General features: G+C 29.2%; 4 protein-coding genes across 10 annotated transcripts; 2 read left to right on the top strand and 2 right to left on the bottom strand.

Moving 5' to 3' along the window:
* Nucleotides 1-107: 107 nt before the first annotated feature.
* LOC124947179 (V-type proton ATPase subunit E) lies at nucleotides 108-2,865 on the bottom strand. Its single transcript, XM_047488980.1, has 5 exons — nucleotides 2,723-2,865; nucleotides 2,126-2,301; nucleotides 1,792-1,960; nucleotides 1,481-1,664; nucleotides 108-1,290 (listed from the first exon to the last, which is right to left on the bottom strand). Exons 1-5 carry the CDS (start codon nucleotides 2,753-2,755, stop codon nucleotides 1,172-1,174), a joined length of 681 nt encoding a protein of 226 aa, XP_047344936.1. The 5' UTR covers nucleotides 2,756-2,865; the 3' UTR covers nucleotides 108-1,171.
* LOC124947176 (uncharacterized protein CG4449) lies at nucleotides 2,720-5,061 on the bottom strand. 4 transcript variants are annotated; one of them, XM_047488969.1, is made up of 5 exons: nucleotides 4,606-5,061; nucleotides 4,388-4,491; nucleotides 3,988-4,233; nucleotides 3,778-3,922; nucleotides 2,720-3,715 (listed from the first exon to the last, which is right to left on the bottom strand). In XM_047488969.1, the coding sequence occupies exons 1-5, from the start codon at nucleotides 4,679-4,681 to the stop codon at nucleotides 3,417-3,419; spliced, it is 870 nt and encodes a 289-aa protein (XP_047344925.1). In that variant the 5' UTR covers nucleotides 4,682-5,061; the 3' UTR covers nucleotides 2,720-3,416. The 4 variants fall into 4 exon arrangements, with proteins under 4 accessions (XP_047344925.1, XP_047344926.1, XP_047344927.1 ...); XM_047488970.1 differs by having other exon boundaries at nucleotides 2,720-3,718; nucleotides 4,039-4,233; XM_047488971.1 differs by having other exon boundaries at nucleotides 2,720-3,718; nucleotides 4,388-4,483; nucleotides 4,606-5,055.
* Nucleotides 5,062-5,415: 354 nt separating this feature from the next.
* On the top strand, nucleotides 5,416-8,950 carry LOC124947180 (serine/arginine-rich splicing factor 7-like). Of its 4 annotated transcripts, none has more exons than XM_047488985.1 (4): nucleotides 5,416-5,575; nucleotides 5,888-6,267; nucleotides 7,011-7,490; nucleotides 8,047-8,185. In XM_047488985.1, the coding sequence occupies exons 1-3, from the start codon at nucleotides 5,567-5,569 to the stop codon at nucleotides 7,021-7,023; spliced, it is 402 nt and encodes a 133-aa protein (XP_047344941.1). In that variant the 5' UTR covers nucleotides 5,416-5,566; the 3' UTR covers nucleotides 7,024-7,490; nucleotides 8,047-8,185. The 4 variants fall into 4 exon arrangements, with proteins under 4 accessions (XP_047344941.1, XP_047344940.1, XP_047344938.1 ...); XM_047488984.1 differs by lacking the exon at nucleotides 7,011-7,490 and adding an exon at nucleotides 8,735-8,950 and having other exon boundaries at nucleotides 5,417-5,575; nucleotides 8,047-8,289; XM_047488982.1 differs by lacking the exon at nucleotides 7,011-7,490 and adding an exon at nucleotides 8,732-8,950 and having other exon boundaries at nucleotides 5,417-5,575; nucleotides 8,047-8,289.
* Nucleotides 8,951-9,623: 673 nt separating this feature from the next.
* Nucleotides 9,624-15,328, top strand: LOC124947173 (ankyrin-1-like). The gene is made up of 3 exons (XM_047488960.1): nucleotides 9,624-11,621; nucleotides 11,919-12,262; nucleotides 12,395-15,328. The coding sequence occupies exons 1-3, from the start codon at nucleotides 10,768-10,770 to the stop codon at nucleotides 12,955-12,957; spliced, it is 1,761 nt and encodes a 586-aa protein (XP_047344916.1). The 5' UTR covers nucleotides 9,624-10,767; the 3' UTR covers nucleotides 12,958-15,328.
* Nucleotides 15,329-16,164: the final 836 nt, after the last annotated feature.

The following is a 16,164-nucleotide window of genomic DNA, read 5'->3' as shown; positions in this document are numbered from 1 at the left end:
TATCACTTTTTCAACATTTTAATCAAATCTTATAAGATGTTATATATTGTATTGTTGAAAAGGAAACTTTCATATATGCATTATAATTATTGAATGAAAATATAAGATTATTATAATAATTGTTTATTGGCAATTACTGCCTGATAACAACAGACAAGAAACAATAATAACTGCTTTCTACATATATTCTGAATGATTAGAACATAGTTTATATTACATAATTACAAATAGAATTACAAGGTCATCAGTATGCAATAATCTTTATACAATCTATTATTTTATATTATATAAGCTTTATATTTGTATCATAATCGGTCAAATACTTTAATAAGATGATAGCAAATGAAATACTGTTACACACCACATAATATAACACACAGTAAGATAGTAATATCTTAAAATAAAAGAAACATAGATAATTTATCCATTTACCAATTTCCCTATTATCAACATCAAAATGTTAAATATAATAACTATCAGTGAATATATTCGTTATCTATACAGAAAAAGCATATAGCTAGTAAGTAAAGCATTAACTCATCAAACTATAATTCCTTTATACTGGTATCTTAGAATATAAATAGAACTTGACATATTCAATGTTTTCTTCTTTTTGTTTTAACAAATATTAATGCTGTTAAAATTCGATACTATCACTAGCACAATAATATTGAACTTTTTGAAAATCAGAATATTCTGTTCATTATTAATCTATTGATTTCATTGTCCATATAAACACTGTGCATGTATAGTAGAATTCTGTAACGATGTGTTAAATCTATTATGTATATATAGCTAATATTTCCACAATTGTGGTATTATAATAAGACATTGTCACATGTTGGAAAAATGTAGCTATATTAAATGAAATTGTATTTGACTCATGAATAATATTTTATATATGATATTTTATACCATATCTTTCTATTAACAATACACAAGTCTTTGTTGAAACGATAATTCAATTTTATATTTTTTTTACAAATGACAGTTTTGTCATAGGGCCAATTAAAGATAAAGGTCATTATTATATGACCTAATGTATTATACATACAGTTATGCAACAAAATTGCCATAGACTATTTTCTAACCTACACAATATATTTCACGTGTTTACTGGTTGCTGCTTAAAAAGGAATGTATCAGCGAATCTCTGATGCAAGTAATTTCCTTAATCGGTAAATTTGCGATTAGGATTACTACCAAATAAAGCCGAACGAATTTCAGGTACCAGCTGTTGAGCTATAAGCTCTAATCGTGACTCCAAAGTGTTGTTAATCTTAATGCGACCTACATTTTAAAAAGATTTATTTAATATAATATTTATGATATTTTCATGAGATAATACTAATATAATCTTCTTGGGTTGGTTAGATAACAAGTATATCTTTTATATTATTTGAAAGAAAAGTTATTTGTAGAGAACAATTTGATAAGTTAAAACCTGTAAATAAATGGAATTAATTAATAATATTATTACCTTTAGATGTTAGTAATTCAACACCACCACAACTTTCAGCAGGCAAGAAAGTCTCTTGATCTATTTTAAGAAGAGCATCCTTCTTTGTCGCTTGTTTATATTCTTGCTGTATAGAATCTAGAAGAGATTCTACAATAGGAAGATCAACTTGACGAATACGGATAAAAACATGACTTTCTGTAAGCTGTAAAATTATAAATATATTAATATTTTTAGTATATTTATTATATAACAAAAAATATTACGATATAACAAAAAATTCAGACTAAGTAATATATGCAATCATACAAAAAAGAGTTGATTGATAATACCTGATAGAGACCTTGAGTGATCAATAATCTCAAAATTTGGCTATATTTATTTGGATTTTGAGTTATTTCTCCTAATCTTTTTCTAGCTTCATCAAGAACATTACGTACATGATCTTCACGAACTTTTAAAACTTTTAATCGAGCTTGATTAAGCATATTTGAAGATTGACTGTAAGAATTATTTTATTTTACAATTTAAGAACATTTTATAGTGCGTTCAAAATATCTGTTAAGAGAGATTAAATATATCGCATATTCTAATATTTATAACATTGAGCAAAATAAAATTTTGCATGTAATTGTATGGAAAATAATAAAAAAGATTTTTACACACATTTTCTTCTGTAATTCAACTTGTTTTTCTTTTTTTTCATAATATTCCATAATTTTAAGCCGTTGTTGTTGAACAAGACGTCCTTTTTCGATATTAAACTCTTCCTCAGCTTTGGCATCTATTTCTTCTGCCTTTTCATTAGCTTCCTGTTCTATAAAAGCCATCATATGGTTAATCTGCAATCCAAATAATAAATTAATTTTATTTATATTTAACCTAAAAACATTAAAATATTCAACATGAATTAAATTAATTAAATTATGACACATTTTATATAAGTAAAGTTACATCAAAATTGAATATATATGAAATAAAAATACTTAAATATTTAATTTTCTTTTCCATTGAATACCTAAATATATTATTAATGCAGTCTCCTAATTTTAAATTACATTAATATATATATATATATATATATATATATATATATATATATATATATAACGTATAAAGTAGATACAAATTTACAAACGGTTGTAACATATATTTAGATACGGGAAAATTCAAAAATAACTTATACGAGACAGATGTAATCAGGCTTATACTATACATGCATGTTAATATAATTTTATTGGAACATTAAATTTTTATACAAACCTGTTTTTGTACATCAGCATCGCTGAGCGCCATGATGTGAGCTTTGTAAATGTATTTAAGAATAAACTTTAATAATCTACAGGAGAAGTTAAAACTTCGGTAAATTCAATTCAAGAGGACAGAGGACAGAGTCAACGCCTATCTACAAAACCGTAATGCCGTTCTCGCGTAACGACGGTCATATGACTGTAATTTGTTCTAAAACGCACCACAGTAGCGCCACGATAAGGAAAATGATAGAGGCAGCAAGCGAAACGAGAAGATAAGGCGATATACATGAAAGTATACATGCAATATGAATCGAATAAAGGGTATACAATTTTCAAGTTCCTCATTGTTTTTACGTAATGTACGAGGCTTTTTCTTATTAAAAGTTAGTTTTATTTATTTATTACATTGTAATTATATCCATTTTTTCACTGAAATTTCTGAATTGAATCTAATTTTATATTAATCTACTTTTTAATGAGCTTTTGAAAAGTATAGTATTTATAATTAACCAAAATTAAAAATGGGTTTATATATACATAAAAACATAAGTTTCTGTTTCCCACTTGTATATTCTATATGATTTTATCCCTTTTCTTCTAATATTATTATAATACTTCTTCAATTTCATTTCTAAGCTTGTATTTTGCCATTTTTCTTTGTTTCTTCTGTTCTTTTTTTTCTATAATAATAACATAATCATACATTATTTTGTAGAAATGCAAAGATCAATACATGCTTCTTGTTCAAAATCTAAACTCTCTGGTGTGTCATTGACATTAATGGGTTCTCCATCAAAGTACAATTTAATATTAGATTTATTAACGCCCCATTGACGGGCACAAATACCAATTAGTAGTTTAAATTGTTGATTTTTCTTAAGTGGAATAATTAATGACTCCTTATTTGCAGTTTGTACTTTGATCTGACATATGTCTTCTTCTATGCTATTCTGTTGATTTTGATATTCATTTTGAGGAATCACATTTGCATCTACTATCCCTCCTTCTAGAAAAAAAGAAGAGATAATCACATAATTTTATATAATCAATTTAGTTTATACATACCAAGAATATCTATGATTGAAAGACCTATAGAGGAAGGAGTATCTGTTAAGTTTATACGTTTTTCTTTTTTCATTATTAAAATTTGCTCTATAGAAACGTTTTCCATATTTGCAAAGTATTGGAAAACTTTCCTAAAATTATCATGCTGTAACAAAATTTTATAATTAGTATATATTTTTCTTTCATTGTAACATATGAAACTGATCTTACGTTATGTATATTTAAACGGTGAATAGTTTTAGATTGCCATAAGATCTTTACATTTACATCAAAATTTTCATCCTTTTCTATATCTTCATCGCTATTACAATCCAAAATTATTGAATCATCTGTTACTGTTCTAATATTTGTACAAACTCTTGCATATATATCATTTTCTTCTTGCACAGATATAATTTCTAAATCTTCTTGTACAGAAACAATTCCTGAATCTTCAGTTATATCATGAGTAAAATACTAGAAATAATAAACATAACAAATTTTTAGTATATTTATGTACATTTAGTACATTTATGTACAATAATGATAATAACAATTATTATAATAGTAATAAAAATAATAAAAATAGTAGCAATAAACTTAAGGTATATATATATGTTTATTATCTTACACAATCTTCTGCATTCCTCTGCTTTCTTCTCTCTTTCTTTTTATTTTGCTTCTTGTTTTTTTGTAATTCAGTATTATGATTCATACAAACTTTGTTCTGTAAAGCTAAAATTATTTAACGTTTTTTATATTACTGATAACACTTATTTCATATTATTGTAAAAACAATTTGTAAATTATACGAACATTAATATAATAAACGGAAAAATCAAAATATACCTTTCAAACGTGCTACAGAATTGACATATATGTCATTCTCATCCTCGGAAGAACTATCCAATTGTATGCTATTCATTATTTTGTTCTAATTCTATACTTATACTATAGATGAGCACATTTAATTACCATACATGGAACATAAAGTATAAATATCTAATATTACATATTTGAATTCCCATTTGATTGTTTCGTTTAACTATTTTTCGTTCTAATCTTTATTCACTTATAACAAATTTATTTTCTTTTCTTTTCCTACTCCTATCCCGATCAAAATTTTATATCCAAATAAACAAAGTTATAGACAGTAATAATAATAATTATCCTTTTAACACTTTTTAAAAATATATTATGTACATACATAATATATATGACTGATCACTATGGTATCATAAATTTGCATATACGTCATTGTTACCATATTCATATCTGTTAAATATTTAACTTTGCTTCATTTGATACAACATCATAAATTAACCAATCATAAGAAATATTTTCTTACCGGAACAGAATTATGACTAATGGCTATTTACGATCGTTTTCTAAAAGTTGAGATTGGTTGTGGTGAGACAAATAGTTATTTTCATGATTTTTATTTGACTTGTTGATAATTTTATTTTAGACATTTTAATATTTAATGATCAAAATCGTCTTTTTTTATTATTATAATTAAATGAAATTTCAAAAATATTATAACATATTAATAGAAATGAATAGAAATTTTTTAGAAATATATTAACCAATAACATTCAATAACAGTATAATAGGTATTTTCATTTATACAATCACAAGCGTCTCGTGCCCTGTTAGAAATGTGACTTTATAAAGGAGCTTTTTTTTCAATCCGCTTGGAATCGATGTTCTTTAAACCGATGCCGTTAAATGTTTGATTTTCTTCTGTAAAACAATAACTAGTTACTTTTTTTTAAAGGTTCAAATGAATGTGATAACGAAATAAATCAGTATGAATAAGGTATGGATTTACTATTATCATACTAATGTATTTTGTAATTCGAAAGAAATTAGAGATATAACAATGCCTTCATTAATTATATTACAATTTTATAGTTGATCGACTGAAATCATTTGATATAGATATTCCTTGATATATCGTTTTAAAACTTGTTGAAACAGTTTTACGCAGTTTACAATCAAATTTAAATGATTAACTTAAATTATTGATCTATATAATATAACATAAAAGTTTTCTTAAAGTAAATTATAATTACATTTGTTTTTAATCATATATATTTTACTTGATACCAAATATGAAAAATTATTTTAGATGTCAAGATATCCTTCAGACTGTAAGGTCTATGTGGGAGATTTAGGAAGCAATGCAACAAAACAAGAGTTAGAGGATACTTTCTCATACTATGGACCTTTGAGAAATGTATGGGTTGCCAGAAATCCTCCAGGATTTGCTTTTGTCGAATTTGAAGATGCTAGAGATGCAGAAGATGCTATCAGGGGCTTAGATGGTCGTACCATATGTGGAAGACGTGTTCGTGTGGAACCATCAAATGGAAAAAGATTGAGAGATAGAGGCTCATCACGACGTGGTGTGGCAAGACCATTCCATCCAGAAGACAAATGTTATGAGTGTGGTGAAAGGGGTCATTATGCAAGAGATTGTCCTCGACATAGAAGTTCTCGTAGAAAACGGTAAAATTAGTAGTTTAATTTGATTACAATTACAATTCTATATGTTATAAATATTAATAAATATAGGTATACAGATTGCAGTTTTTCTATTTAAATGAAATTTTATATTTTCTATTTCTCAGAAATTATGTTAGAAATTATGAATATATTCTTAAAATTTGTATAGTTTCAATGTTATTGGTTTTTTGTAGTTTGTTTTATATACATTATGAATACTCATTGATGCCTAAAAAGTTTATTCATTATATATCATGGTTTTATTTAATTCAAAGTATTTTAATGTTACAAATATTGTTGTAATATTATGTAGTTGTACATTTCTCTGTATACCTATATTATCATTGAAATTATACAGAACATATTGATTTAATTAGAATATATTTATAAGATGTACAACATATTCATTATTTATATTATCATATCTACAGATTTGATAAAAAATTATTTTTTAAAATATCCAATTATTTCATAAATTCACGAAATTTAATCTCCTCAGGGAAAAAATTTAGTAATTAATATAGTAATTCTTAATATCTCTATGCGTTAAATTTATAAAAAAGAAAATAGATCTGCAGCAGAAAATTAGAAATACTCATAATACATTTACATACAGTTACAATATAGAATTAATAAGAGAAGTCGACAAAGATAAGACCATTACTTCATATCAAAATGATGAACACTTAAACAATGGTTAAGATAGCGAAGAACTTTGCCGATGTAACAATGCCCATTATTTATAGGAGATGCGGCTGAACAGGCATACACATGAGAAATGTGTTGCTACTGTGATTCTCGCGAGATTCGCCTTGGGTTCACTTTGTGACACACTGCGTAGTTACAGCGTAGAGCACTCACCTACTTTGGGTTTCCTTCTGCACTCTGCGAGCGAGAGAGGCAAACACGGCCGACGGAGTGGCTAGTTCTGCGCACTACGATACTTCCACTGACCACTGACATCACCCTAGACAGAGAGTTTATGCACATCGGCACTTCTGGTAGCCCGGCCTTCTTCGTTCGACTTACTGTTTGTGCCTAGTCGTCGTCATAGTACCTAGTGGTCACTGAGAGACAACGTTTGAGCCATCTCATCTAGCCACTCTTCGTCCGTTCATCCGACCCTCGCGTGATTTCATCTGCATACGTGCTCATCCGCTCTCCCTTCCCGGCATTGCCATCGCGTGCTCTACGACTGTGTCTGCTATATGCAGCCAGGAAAGATGGTACATAATAGAATAGTAAACATATTTTGATCGATCGTTAATACAATTCATTTCGCCAATTTGTAAAAGGACATCAATAAAAATTGATAGCTGAATTGTGGTATAAATAAGAAATTAGCTCGATTTTAATAAATAACAATAAAACATTATAGGATGGCATCTACTTGGATAGGATTTGCTTTACTCCATCCAAATAAAATTACAATTGTCTCGACATTGTCTTATATTTATAAATGATTCGTACATAAACCATATGAAAGGAGGTAATCACAGGTGTTCATAATAACGAAATTAATGAAAGTTAAAAGGAGGTCAGCTAAGGTTATATAATTATAACTTAGTGATAAATATTAAAGATCGTTTACACGTGCAGAAACATGATAAAAGTAACAAATCTCGTATCTTTAAAGGACGAGAAAATTTCTTGATATTAATATTTAGGTGCAACTTTGATTCAGGAGATATTAGAAAGTACAACTACATAATAATGAAGGATATCTTAAAATCCAGGCAAAAGACTGATATAATCATTATTTTAATTTGATATTATTTATAGGTCTTACTCAAGATCTCGATCACGGTCACGTTCGCAATCTCGATCGCGATCACGGTCACGTTCACGTTCAAGATCTCGAAGCAAACGTTCAAGGACACGTTCGTCTTCCCGTAGTCAGTCTAGAACCAAGAGTGGCCACGGTAAGGACAAATTTCGTAATAAGAGGAGGTTGGATTCTAAAGATCGTAGTCCACGACGATCAAAATCTAGAACCGCATCTAGATCACGTAGTAGATAGATATGGTAAGTGCATTTCACGTTTTTCTTTAATAATTTTTTTAAATGCATTCGAATCTATCGGTTTTCCATTTATTGCATCTATTTCATCTGTCTACCTAATGATCTCTTTTTTCGAAGGAGACCCACATTAACGTTGTGAGAATAAATCTTTCAAGCAACTGTCTAAAAAAGTACAAAAAACAATAGATTTTTCAAAGGGAAAGCTATTTACAAGAATGGGAGATCTTGCTTCTAATGCATCTAAGCTCAGTGAAAAGTGTCGATGGATCCGAATGTATTCGGAATGCAAATGAAATGAGTTTTTTGCGCACTTTGTTCATTGTAGTATTTTAATTATTTAAAAATGTTAATGGTTCAATAACCGAATGATTGAAATATTTTTGATTTTCTGTTACATAAATATATATACTACTTATTCTTTCATAATTCAATGTTATCATTACAGTAGACTTGGGTTAAAGAAGTCGAAGATCTGCTTCCCAGAGGTTAACGCGATATGTATAACTTAGATTATGTAAAAAGCAATTAAAGCACATACTTTATTATTCTACATATATATTAAGTCTGTTCTTTCTTGTTCTCAAAATAATTATAAAATCGTAAACGAAACGAATTTTCTACAAAACCAAAATGAAATAAAGTTACTTTCAAGGCATGTATATTATTCAGTAATAGTACTTATTAATAACACTCGTAAAAAGAATAAATTTTCATACAAATATACAAAAGTTATTATTTTAAATATTCGATAAAATACTCTCTTTCATCTCATGGAAATACATTTATGATTTATCTAATATATATATAATATAATATATTTATATATGTTCTTCGCGCGTAATTTTATGAAAAGTAAATGCATCCTATCCGTTCATTGGAAGAATATTTCGAAAAAATAACATATGCGTGTCATCTTTTGAGACTCACTCCACATTTCAGTTTTCTTTCGAAGTAGTAGAGTCAGTTTCATGTACGTATAATATATATATGTCAGCGCAGGAGGTTTTGCTTTAGTAAAAATTTTCTTTATCAAAATTTAGATTTTATATTTAATCATTTACAAAATAATAAAAAATTATAGGTAATGAAAATATGAAAATTTTACTTTCAATTCAAATGAATGAAAATTATGTTTATTTCTTCTTTTTTTATTTATTAGATATTATATATCTAAAAAAACTATTTTTTTGTTAATGATAAAAGTGGAAGATGCTCTGTTTTCTGTTCTTGCACTTGATTCCTATACCCTTGATACTTACATTGTCAAGAAAAAAAGAAAAAAATGAAGAAAGAGAAAAAGAGAAAGCAATCGAGAGAGAGAGAGAGAGAGAGAGAGAGAGAGAGAGAGAGAGAAGGTGAACATATGGTCCCAATGCTTCCCGAGTTTTTTTCATGGCTTCGTTCATTGCTGGCGATATATATACAAATGAATGTGAAAAATAGAAAACGAAGAAAACGACGACAAAGTATCCCTTTAAGTCTTTTTCATGTTTATGTCCCTATGAAGAAACCGGTTTATTTCATGTTTGCAAGACGAACTTCCCTCAAAGTGAAAAAAGGAATATCAACTGGCGGTTTATTTACCATTTCTCTCTTTCTCTTGTGCTCGCGCGCGCGTGTGCGAGAACGTGTTTTACATTCCTCGAATCTGGCTACCTATATCACGTAGGATTCTCTGGAAAATAATAGTAGGGAGGTACAGTAAAGAACAACAAAGACGCATAATAGGAATAATCTTTCTCCTTCGTGTAATTTACATTTACACCTTTAAAATTATCTGTAGATTTTAATTTACATAAATAATATATTTTTATATAAAGTTTGATAATTGCAGAATAATAATAATGATTTGAATATCAAGACTATATCCACTATTCATTATTATCGTCCGCCACTGTACTCAAAGTTAAGCGAAGAACTGCTGCGATGGTAGGAGAGGTAAGAAAGAAGGATGCTTGAGGGCGACCTACAGAGGGAGAGGGAAAAAGAAAAAGAGGAGAAGAAATGGCCGACTTGTGATGAAAAGAGAGGAGAAAGGGAGAGAAGAACGAACCTACGTTCGTAGCGTCGCTCAACGATGATCCTCATTCGGTTTTCAGTCACGTTCTTGCAATTGCGACTCTCGCCTTTCGTCTCATTTTTTGCTTACGTCGTTGACCCCCTTGTATTTCTTTCGTCATTCCCCCAACCTTCCCTCTTTAAAGAAAGGAATAAGAAAGTAATCGAGTGCATCGTGTTCATATTTGTGTGTCCTTCGGACGTACGAAAGGAGCGAGAAAGTCAAAACGGTGTATATACCCATTTTACCAAAGGTTTGAGAGGAGAAAGAAACAAGAAGAAAAAGAAGAAAGATCATATAAGTCGAGTGTAATACATTAAAAGGCGCTGGCGCCAATTGGTAACGATTCTCATCGGCTGTAATTAAAAAGCATCCGTGTGCGCGCGCGTGTGCCTGGGTTGCGTGTGTGCGCATGCCGCACAATGACCGCAACGTACGCGAATGAGTCGACGAGTACGATCGGTTCCGAGGAACGCAAAACTGCGTGGATGTTCGAAGAAGCGCGCGGAGAGAAAGGTTCGATTGCAGCCGCAAGGGTGAGCCACGAAGGGGCGGGAGAGGGTGCCCAATCGGAGGAATTACTCAGGACAATGAAAAATGAGATCGAACAAGAGAATTTAACAGTAGCAATCGAAACTTCTTATCTTTCTTATCAAACTGAATCCAATAGATCATCAGTGATTTTCGAGAACGAAACGAAAAGAAAAGATGAAAAAATTGAAGAGAACAAAGAATCTTCGCGGTATTGTGAAGAGAACATTGAACAGGTTTCTACAACTGAAATAACAGATGAATCCAAAGGAAAATTCTCAACCGAAAGGGATCTTTCGCAAAGCAAAGATTCTTCGAACACGAGTTTCCACGAGAAATCGATCAGAATCGATGAAGGATCGCTCGAAAATGTACGACAATCAATCAAGAAAGAACTGACGATTGTTGAAGATGTAAAAAGTTTCAACTCAAAAAGAGTACTTTTCACGCACGGTACATTAGAAATTATCCATAATGCTATAATCGGAGAGGAAGAGAGAAAGGGAGAGGAAGAGAGAAAGAGAGAGGGAAAGAAGAAAGAAGAAAAAATAAATTCAAAAAACGAGTCGTATGATCCAGAGACTGAACTTGATTTTCACGAGGCTGTACGTACTGGCGATGCGAAGTGCGTCACAACACTTCTTGCAACTGGTCGCGTCCAGAATCTCGACGAACCGGATTGGAACGTCTCTGGTGATCCGCCCTTGCTGGTTGCCGCCACGAATCATTGTATATCTGTGCTTAAGTGAGTTTTTTTTATTATACTGTTTCACTATGAGCTATCTTTTATTTCGTATATTAACTGTAAAAATTCCGTGATAAAGGCCAGTCTAAGCTAAACGTATGCAAAATACATAGAAAAATCTAATGTTTATATCAAACAGTTAAAAAAAAAAAAGATTGAAAGTAACAAGTAAGGAAGTATAACCGCTATAAATTCGACTTTAGTTGACATTACCATTTACCATTACCATTATTACTTTTTGCAAGGATGACAAAAATTTAAACTAATTTGATATTTTCAATTCTTTTTTTTAATCAGCGTATTATTAGCCAACGGATGTGATCCAGGCGTGCGTTCTCCTCGCGGGGAAACTGCATTACACAGAGTTATACTCAACGGAGGGCCAGGAAATGTTCTAAATTTCGTGGGAGAACTTCTAAAATATGGTTGCCCTGCTGGAGTTAAAGAAGCCGGAGGTGGATTGACAGCGTTGCATGTTTTAACACGACAGCTGGCCCATGCTCAAAATTCGAAGAGCCTTAATCATGATTATGAAGCGGCGCTGAAAACATTGGATTTGCTGGCAAAGGCAGGACCTGTCAATGCCAAAGATCATCAAGGTCGGAGTGCGTTGCATATTTTGGCGTCCTCCACAGTATTCGGTAAGGAAAACTATTAGTAATGCTTGTATTCAACATTTGCGTCGTATCGTTCATATTCTCTATAAAATTCTTACGATTATTTATATTTATAAATCATATTAATAAATAAGTATAAGATTCTTCTTTTCACAGATAATAACCATAGAACGGAAATAGAATCATTAATAGAGACTCTACTGGCGGCAGGAGCGAATCCTGGTTTAAAAAACGATCGCGGAGAAAGTCCATTGCACGAATGCCTTGAGTGTGGTGCCTTGAACACTGCACTTTTGTTAATACCTCATACATCACCTGGTATAATGTCGCGTTACGGTGAAACACCGTTGCATATTGCCTCGAGAAAGAACTACGTCGATATGGTAGCAAAACTACTAGAACATGGCGAGGATCCTAGCGTGCAAGATGTCGGTGGCAATACACCCCTACATCTTGCTTCTGCAAGAGGCTTCCATCGAACAGTTTCTCTTTTAGTTACGTCGCCTCTTGCTCAATTGGAAAAGACAAATTTGGATGGTTTAACAGCCCTGCAAGTTGCTGCCGAAAGTGGTTTTGTTAACGCTGTAAGACTTCTTTTGAAGGCTGGAGCTGATCCAAGTCAAACGATACATTATTGTACAACGACTCTACATCGTCATCCAGATATTTCGATTTTGATAGATCATGAATTGACGAGACGTCGTCAACTTGCTGCTTGATTATCCATATGATTGATGATAAATCCTCCAGATTTTTCTATTCGACTTTCTTTCTCGAATACACATGATTGTTTAATAATCGGTGTTATCATTTGTTATTGAATGTTCTATTAGGAATCTGTTGATGCTCTATTTACTTGATATTGTGATGTTAAGAAGACGTGCGATTAAATAATGATAAAAAGAACAATAGATATTCGAAGATTGTGTGATATTGAATTAGAATTATATCATTCGATTTGTTACGTATGTTATATATATGTACACACACACCGTACGCCCGCGCGCGCAAGCACACTCATAGCACACATTAATTGAAAATAAAGTCTGTTACATCGACATGTAGAATGTTATTTCAAATCTTAATGTCAATACCGTAATGTTTTAAACTGATATGTAAACCACCAGTAATACAACGTATGTTCTTAAAATAACATGAAATATTTCTCGGTAATATGCGTGCATAAGAATTTCATAATGACATTAAAATACTCGATAATAAAAAGATTTAATCAATCAGTTGAATACAAAGAAGATCATACATTATATATAAAATAAATTTAGCTTTGATATTTTGCAATATGATTACATTGTATTCTTTTTTATATTAAACAACAAAGGAAAATGTCAATTTGTGTTAATAAGTAAAATCAATCTTTATCAAAATTCTCACAGCCTTTAAATTTGATCGCTGCATATGTTACATTCTTGCTCAATTTAATCTTGCATCATACTTATTTACAATCTCATAAATTATCATTTTTTAACCATATTCACATTTTTCACATGTTGTAAAGCAGTATATAAGAATTGTAGCAGTGGTGATTATAAGATTTATTGGGATCGACTGGTCAATTGCGTAATGATTTATAGTCGATCGCCATTAATTACCAATTCTTTTCTATCCATATATTCTATTACGTTAGCATGTCAAGTAATTGTGAAAAAAAATGTAATATTTTTTAATATTGATATTTATTTAAAAATAAACTGCGGTTAGATTTGCATTTAAAAAAGCACATATCTAAGAAAAAATAGTAGGCCACTACTTAATTATAGCTCATAAATGTTTTCGACATTTCTCCTGAAATTATTATAAAATTTAATTTTATAAATATCTTCAAGATTTTACATAAACGTAATACATAAATATTGAAATATTTAATCAAATATTGCAAAAATACAAATATGTTAGCAATTCCGGAAATAAAGGAAATTAAAGCAGATTATGAAATATGATGTAATACTGTTACATATTTATAATTATATGTGTAGTTTTATGTGTGCTCTACAAACTATTTGTATATATTAAAGTAAATTCAATATACATATATCGCGCGATTATGTATGCATCTATGTATGTATGTACATTGTTATAATTTCTATAAATTGAGCATCATCTTTGAATTTATTTTTTCACAAGAAAAAATAAAAGACTTTCATAATTAATATTTAGGACTGTTTGAAAATCTATACTAATTTAGAATTCATGATGCAATGAAATCTATTTTGGCACAATAAAAATATTTACGACTATTTGTACATTTACAATAAATATCATCATTATAACAACGCCGCGTAAAATTAATTCTTTAATCACAACATTTTCATTGTTACAGATAAATAATTATTTTCGTAGATTAAAAAAATACTACATGTACTAAAATACAAATCATTAACATCATTAATGTTGGTTGTAAATGGCATAATAAATAGTGCAATGAAATGTATAAATCTTTTTAATTATAGTTTTTACATTAACATTCAACTGATATTAATATATGAAATACTATTATTGAATAATAACAAATTATATCATTTGAATCATGCATTTGGATAAAAATACTAATGAAATGTTAAAATCATTTATATAAAATGAGATATATTTTAATTGAAAAATTTTTAGAATGTGAAAAACGTATTTAAAGTCATTAATATTTGTTTTTATACAATTTTACACAATTATGATAATTAGATTTGTATGCCATTGACAAAAGTAATTTGATCTAATGATAAAAACACATAAAATTTTTGTCATTAGATAAAAGTACAAACAGTTAGTAATATCTAAATTCTTTGGTTTATAATATGTGGATAATTATATTATCCACAGTTAATATTATGAATATAATTTCTAAATGGACAGAGTAGAAAGCCCAATATTCATTTGCATGCATATGTGCATGTGTGTATACATAACTTCAATCATACAGTTATATTTTTTTTGCATACTTAAAAGCAGCGAAATTTTTACAACATATTATATTTCTAATTTCTGTAATGTATTGATATTTGCATAAAACAAATAATTAGTTATGATAATTACTTTATATTTATGAAAAATCAATAAATATTTCAATTTCTAAATTGATATATTTCTTTCTTCGTTTCATTATTTCTCTCCCTTTTTGTATATAAATACACATGCATTATACAAGGCAATTTGCTTTATGAAAATTTTTAACATTCTACGTAGATCTAATGATCTTGTTGTTATGTATAGTATTTAGATTTAAATATAAAATTCCCAGCATACCTGCTTATAAAACAAAGCAGAAATGCATAGTATTTAATTAGAAAAGCTGCTTAAAATTATAAGATGCAGCAGTTAATGATCGTTTGATACTTTATTGCTTATGCCTAAATATTAAACGATCGTCAACTATACTTTGTTGTTTCGACAGATTTGAATAGTACTTTTTACTATTCAAAGATATACTGTTAATCGCAAGTATATCTTTCTGTTATGATTTAAATACATGTACACATGCGCGTGCGTGTGTTCATATAATGATTATACGATAATATAAAATATAATATATTATATTAACAGATTCACTACCACTATTTGATATCTGAACATTACAAATAATTAATATAGTTTATAAACTGACAATAACATTGATAATGATTTTAAAAGAAATTTTTATCTGTAAAATATTGAAGGTAACGACATCTAAACGAATAAATTGTAATTTGAATAGAAATTAATATAATATATAATATATTATGGCAGTGAATGTGTTAATATCAAGTATTAATGTATTATACATAATATTCTTAATATTATAAAATAGCTGCTAATAGATTCAACATAATATTTATAACAAGCAGCACTTGTAATAAAAGTATAAAACAAATTAATATTAACTAATTCAATGAATGTTTAATTTAAATATTAACTTATTTGTTATATATATATATAAC

The sequence above is a fragment of the Vespa velutina genome, chromosome 2 (assembly GCF_912470025.1).
Source record: "Vespa velutina chromosome 2, iVesVel2.1, whole genome shotgun sequence".
In the NCBI taxonomy this organism is placed as follows: Eukaryota; Metazoa; Arthropoda; class Insecta; order Hymenoptera; family Vespidae; genus Vespa; species Vespa velutina.
Note: the sequence above shows the minus strand (reverse complement) of the source record. Positions and strands in the feature narration are given on the sequence as shown.